The sequence below is a fragment of the Myotis davidii genome, unplaced genomic scaffold (genome assembly GCF_000327345.1).
Source record: "Myotis davidii unplaced genomic scaffold, ASM32734v1 scaffold176, whole genome shotgun sequence".
In the NCBI taxonomy this organism is placed as follows: Eukaryota; Metazoa; Chordata; class Mammalia; order Chiroptera; family Vespertilionidae; genus Myotis; species Myotis davidii.
Window position 1 is genome coordinate 333,879 of NW_006287911.1, and position 6,706 is coordinate 340,584.

The 6,706-nt window shown below is 38.7% G+C and overlaps 1 protein-coding gene across 1 annotated transcript in view; it reads left to right on the top strand.

Annotated features, from left to right (window-relative positions):
* RALGAPA1 (Ral GTPase activating protein catalytic alpha subunit 1) overlaps nucleotides 1–6,706 on the top strand; it is a gene marked incomplete at its 5' end in the record, with an annotated part of 288,956 nt that overhangs the window by 199,779 nt on the left and 82,471 nt on the right. Inside the window, one exon of the mRNA XM_015561310.1 lies at nucleotides 3,584–4,445. Coding sequence (XP_015416796.1) covers nucleotides 3,584–4,445 — 862 coding nt within the window. The remainder of the gene's footprint in view (nucleotides 1–3,583; nucleotides 4,446–6,706) is intronic.

The following is a 6,706-nucleotide window of genomic DNA, read 5'->3' on the forward strand; positions in this document are numbered from 1 at the left end:
GTCCATTGTGATGAAAAAACCTTGCTGGCTTCGGTGACTGGCAGTGGCTGGCAGTCACTCATCAAGGGTGATGGGGCTGGTGCCTTCCCCTGATCAGCCCGGTCACCTCCCACATAGGGAGGCCAGACTGCGGCTTAGGCCCTGTCCCCAAGGGGAGCAGGGAGCAGGCCTAAGCCATCACTAGGATATCCCCTAAGGGTTCCCAGTATGTGAAAGGGGGCAGGCTGGGCTGAGCCCCCACCCTGCCCCCCCCGTGCACAAATTTCATGCCCCGGGCCCCTAGTCTATATATATAAAAGCTTAAGCGACCATTACAACTGCATGACCCAATGACCCGACAATTGGACGGTAGCTATAACACGCACGGACCGCCAGGGGGCAGACACTCAACACAGGAGCTGTCCTCTGGTGGTCAGTGCGCTGACACATCCAACCTCCCACAGCCTACCCGCTGACCGGCCAGTAGCTATGATGCGCACTGACCACCAGGGGGAAGACACTCAACACAGGGGCAGAAACCACAGGCATGGAAACATGGAACAGACTGATGAATCTCGGAGGAAATGGGGGAAGGAAGAAGGGAGGAGGGCGGGAAGAGAGTAACCAAAGATCTTATATGCATACTAGAAGTCCGGTGCACAGATTTGTGCACCAGTGGGGTCCCTCGGCCTGGCCTGCACCCTCTGCAATCCAGGACCCCTCAGGGGATGTTGGACTGCTGGTTTCAGCCCTATCCCTGCAGGCCAGGCTGAGGGACCCACTGGTGCACAAATCCGTGCACCAGGCTCTAGTTTAAAATAAATTTAGTCTTATTTAAATGAGTGTTTTCAGTTGATAATGGCCATATATTTAATAATTTATGCTAAGTAATGCTTTCAGAAAAAATTGAATTCAGTATTTGCATATGTCACAGTGATTTGCCAAAAGAAAAGGCAGTTGAAAAAAATAAAAAAATATGGAAGTCAGAGTTGTGGTAAAGATGGAAATAACACTGCGCTGGGAACCAAAAGACTAGTACTAATGTCAAATCTTCTATAGAAAACAGGCTTATCGCTTAACTTCTGTGAACCTATTTGTCCTCAGATACAAAATAAGTACTGGCTAGGGTATCTGTAAGGCCCCTTAGAGTGTTAATATTTATTATACTCTAAGTTGTAATTAGAGAAGAAAAAGCAAGCTACCCCTCTGTTTCTCATCAGCTAGTGACATATCTTTTTACTTTGCTTATAATCTTGAAAATGTAGAACTGAATTAAGGTTAATTATTTAGTGTTGTTCTCTAGTGTTGGATAACTGATTTTTGAAACTAGCCATAAATATAATGGCTGGAACAGCTCAGTGTAATTGAATTTTTAAGTAAATGAAAAATGTTCATATGTACATCTATGTAGACGTAAAACTTGATTGATAATGGAAGAAGTTTGAAATTTTGATGCTTGGCAACATTTCAATATCAGCCATAGCCCAAACAAAGAAAACTGTTCTTTTATAGAGTGGAATAATGGAGGTGATGTTATTACTATTAGTGGTGGGTTTGTTGCTAACTCTGCCTATACCCAGTGGTGTTCTGAATCTTTATGGCTAAAGCCTTAAAAATGTAACTGTTCTCTCTTGCCTTTTTTTTTATTGTTATTAATCTTCACTCCATTTTCTTTCCATTAATTTTTTAGAGAGAGTGGAAGGGAGGGATAGAGAGGGAAAGAAACATCAATTGGTTGCCTCTTGCACGTGCTTGATCTGGGCCAAGGATTGAACCTGCAACCCAGGTATATGCCCTTGACCCGAAATCGAACCTGTGACCCTCCTGTCCATGGGCTCACACTCTAACCATTTGGCAACACCTGCCAGAGCTCTCTTGCCTTTTTTTTATAAAGTAATCACCAGCAATGCACAAGCTAGTCTCCTTTTAAACTTTTAAAGTTGGTTTTATTGAGATATAATTTACATAAACTAAGATGTATCCTTTTAATTTTTTTAATCCTCACCTGAGAATATTTTTCCATTGATCTTTTAGAGAGAGGGAAAGACAGAAACATCGATGTAAGAGAAACACATTGATTGGTTGCCTCCTGCACGTGCCCCAACCAGGGCTCGGGCCAGGGAGGAGCCTGCAACCAAGGTACATGCCCTTGACCAGAATCGAACCCGGGACCCTTTGGTCTGCCGGCCAATGCTCTGTCCACTGAGCCAAACGAGTTAGGGTAGATTTAGCCTTTTTTCATGTAGTAATTTTACTATATATTGATTATGTTTGTGGTTACACAGTTCTGTACAGTTACCAAAATTCATCACAAAGTACACTTAAAATTAAGGAATTTATTGAATATAGATAATACTTTGATCAACCTATATTTATTCTAGCAGTAGACTATAGTATTCCTAAATGATTACCTTCCAGAATGTAAACAATACTCTGATCACTCTGTAAATCCAGAGACACAATCATTCTGAATCATGTCTATAACTAAGACCAGAATACTGTAAACACACACACAACCAACCAAAGTCCTCTTCCTACATAAATGATTAGTACTTATTTACCACAGGCAGCTCTCCTTCCATCTCCTAGGTAAAAAGTGTCAAGATAAACATCACTAAATTGTCCCCATTTCTTGACACCACTCATTCCAAAATTGGTTTCCACATCAACCCTCCTTAGAATGACACTAGCATTCTTGGACTAGAGGACTTTGACAAGTTATTGTCTATCTCTACTTCTTTCTTCCTCCCTTTCCACCTCTTTCTGTGTTCTCTGTCTTCTTTGTCCCCTCTCTTTTCTTTCTTTAGGTGCTGCCATTAGGCACCCTGCCTTTTCAGGCCTCATATTGCAATGTTTTTTTTGAGTTTTTTTCTTTTTTACTGTTTCCCATGATTTTTTTTTAAGTTACTCACATGGATATGCTCCTTATCTGTTTGCTTTCTCTAATGTGCTTAAGCAAGGGGGGGAATGCTTCTTACATACAACTAACTGCTCAGACTAGACCACAATGTCCTGAAGGATACCTTAGGAGGGAAAAAACATATGCAGGACCATAAAATATTTTTTTCTTTAAAATAAAGCTTCCTTATCATATACTGGCTACACTCACTGTTTAAATTGATCACAACTCTTAAAGTTTAGTGAAAGATCACTTTTCTCTGAAACTTTTACATCGATAAAAGCCATAATTAAGTGAAATTTAAGGCATGCTGCAAACTGTTCTGAATCTGCTCATGAGATAAACTTATCAGTTGGATTTCATTGGCTTTCTAATCTATGTGCTAAGTGATTTCAAGTGATTTCTAATACTTTTGATCCTTCTTTTAAGGTATGATGTACATTTAAAGACTTGGGTTTAAATTAAGAATCCATAAGCAAAAATTTCAAAAAGGGCTCTTTATAAAATTAACAGCAAAACTTCACTAAAGAACAGTTTTCTTATTTGCCATCATTTCTGTAATATAATCTAAATTGGAAATAATAATTACTGAAGTATTTGAATGTGATTTTGATAATGTCCCTATTTGTTGTCTAGTGTCTCATTGTCATATGACATCCTAGGAAGCAACAGTATTCCCACTCACTTATTTTTTTTTTATTCTAGTGAAAACTCAAATGCAACAAGGATTAATTTCTATAGCTGCTCGTACTGTTATTACACATCTGGTAAATCACTTGGGCCATTATCCAATGAGTGGTGGTCCTGCCATGTTAACAAGTCAGGTGTGTGAAAATCATGACAATCATTACAGTGAAAGTACTGAACTTTCTCCTGAACTCTTTGAGAGTCCAAATATCCAGTTCTTCGTGTTGAACAATACAACCTTAGTGTCCTGTATTCAGATCAGATCAGAAGAGAGTATACCTGGAGGAGGTTTATCTGCTGGTCTTGCATCAGCCAATTCAAATGTCAGAATCATAGTACGTGATCTTTCTGGAAAATATTCATGGGATTCTGCCATCCTATATGGACCACCTCCTGTAAGTGGCTTGTCAGAACCTGCATCTCTCATACTTTCATTGTCTCACCAAGAGAAGCCAGAAGAGCCGCCTAGATCTAACGAATGCTTAGAAGATATAACAATAAAAGATGGGATTTCCTGTCAGTTTAAAAGATTTAGAGAAACTGTACCAACTTGGGATACAATCAGAGATGATGAAGATGTTCTTGATGAACTTTTGCAGTATTTAGGTGTAACCAGTCCTGAATGCTTACAGAGAACTGGAATTTCACTTAATATTCCTGCTCCACAACCTGTGTGCATTTCTGAAAAACAGGAAAATGATGTTATTAATGCTATCCTTAAGCAACATACAGAGGAAAAAGAATTTGTTGAGAAACACTTTAATGACTTAAACATGAAAGCTGTGGAGCAAGATGAACCAGCACCTCAAAAGCCTCAGTCAGCATTTTATTATTGCAGATTGCTTCTTAGTATATTGGGAATGAATTCCTGGGACAAAAGGTAAGAATAAAGCAGAAGTTTTTCTTAATTTATTTTTATACATTAGTCTTATTTATCTTTTGATCAAGCATTTTAGTCTCTGTTCTCTTCCTCACTATCTGACTTAGAAATTAGAGGGCATATAATTGAAAATAATCTTATTTTTCCAACCTTCAAGGAAGCTAATAGGAAAAACTTTATTCTTATTCATACACTTCTGATACTAAATGTGTGGGTTTTTCACACCATGCAGTTCCAACACTGCCTGGAGTTAACACAGACCTGAAGACTGCCCCCACTGTGGGCCACCCATACTCTGACTAACCAGCTGTAAATCGGATTCCCACAACCCCTTCCTTGGATTCAATAATTAGCTCTAATGGCTCCGAAACTTTTACTAACACTTACCAGTTTATTATAAAGGATAGTTAAAGGATACATATAGCCAGATGAAGAGGTACATAGGGTGAGATCTGGAAGGGTCCCATTTGTAGGAGCTTCTGTCTCTGTGGAGTTGGGAGTGTGCTTGCCTCCCAGAACATTGAATGTGTTCTCCAACCTCGAAGCTCTGTGAGCCCCATAGTTAGAGATGTTTATGGAGCTTCATCATATGGCCATATTGATATTCACTCAATCTCCAGCCTTAACCCCTACTCCGAGGTAGAGCTGAAAGTTCCAACTTTTTTGTTTTGTTTTTTAATTTATCTTCATTATTGAAAGTATTACAGATATCACATTTGTCGCCCCATTGATCCCACTCCTGCCCCCTCCCCAGGCCTTCACCATACTATTGTCCATGGATTATGCATATAAGTTCTTTGGTTAATCTCTTCCCACTTCCCCACCCACACCCACCCCAAGATTCATCAGTCTGTTCCATGCTTCTATGTCTCTGGGTCCTCTCTGTTCATCAGTTTATTTTGTCATTAGATTCCACATATAAGTGAGATCCTGTGCTACTTGTCTTTCTCTGATTGGCTTCTTATTTCACTTACCAACCTTTTAATCATGGTTACTCTTTCTGGTGACAAGGCCTCATCCTGAAGTTATCCAGGAGCCCACCAAGAGTCACCTCTTTAGAACAAAAGCTCTCCAATTACCCAGGAAATCCTAAGGGATTTAGGAACTCTGTGAAGATGTTCCTGTCACCTCCATCATCGGGAATTTACAAGGGTTTTAGGAGCTCTATGTCAGGGACTGGGGGTAGAGAGCCAAATATATATTTCTTCTTATTTCACAGAAGCCTCACAAATTTTTTTTAGACAAATACTAATATGATCCTTTCTTGTTTCTATCAGAGGAATTAACTCAAGATTTAACATCAAATCAAGAAAAGAATCTGGATATCATTTTTTTTTATGCATGTTGTAAAAACTTGCAATCAACACACAAAGTATTCAAGTAAGTTAGGTAGGAGTTAAATGAAAAGGCATTACATAGACTTAAATAAGAAGATCCAGATTGGAGTCACTTAAACTTGGAGGAAATAACTCCCAACTAACATAATGGTGAGGATTAAATTAGTTAATGTACGTAAAGTACTAAAATTGTACACTGGTATAAAGCGTTATTAATATGCATTTAATTTTTAAATTTATATGAAACTGAAAACTGTAGGAAAATAGAAGCATCATTTAATTTATTGCTTCTGTTCAATTTATAGTAGGTGGGAAGATATCAGTAGATGAATAAATCTTAAAGTAATTCACATGCATGTGAAGCATTGAAATGGAGTTCTTCTTGCTTACTTAGTGTTTAACTTGATTTAAACCCTTCCATTTATTAGAAGGCAATATCCTCTGCCTTATGGGAAAGCCACATTATATCAGGAACAAATTTGCCTTATGGTATGTCCAAATATAGTTAATTGCCACTCATATAAATGCATTCTACTCTTTTAGTATAGAATGGTCTATATTATCTCAAGAAAAATTAAAGGTCAGGAGGCTGTATTTTACCTCAGCAAGCATTGATTTTGTGATTATAATTTGTACATATAGGCCCTGGCCAGGTAGGTCAGTTGGTTAGAGCACTGTCCCCATGTACCATGGTTGACAGTTTGATCCCCAGTCAGGGCACATACAGGAATCAACCAATGAATGCTTAAGTAAGTGGAACAACAAATTGATGTCTGTCTCTGTCTCTCTCTCTGTCTCTATTTCTCTATCTTCCCTCCCTATTTCTCCCTTCCTCTCTCTAAAAATCAATAAATATTAAAATTAAAATAAACAATTTGTAAATACAGTAATCCCCCCTTATCTGAAGTGGATAAGTTCCAAGAG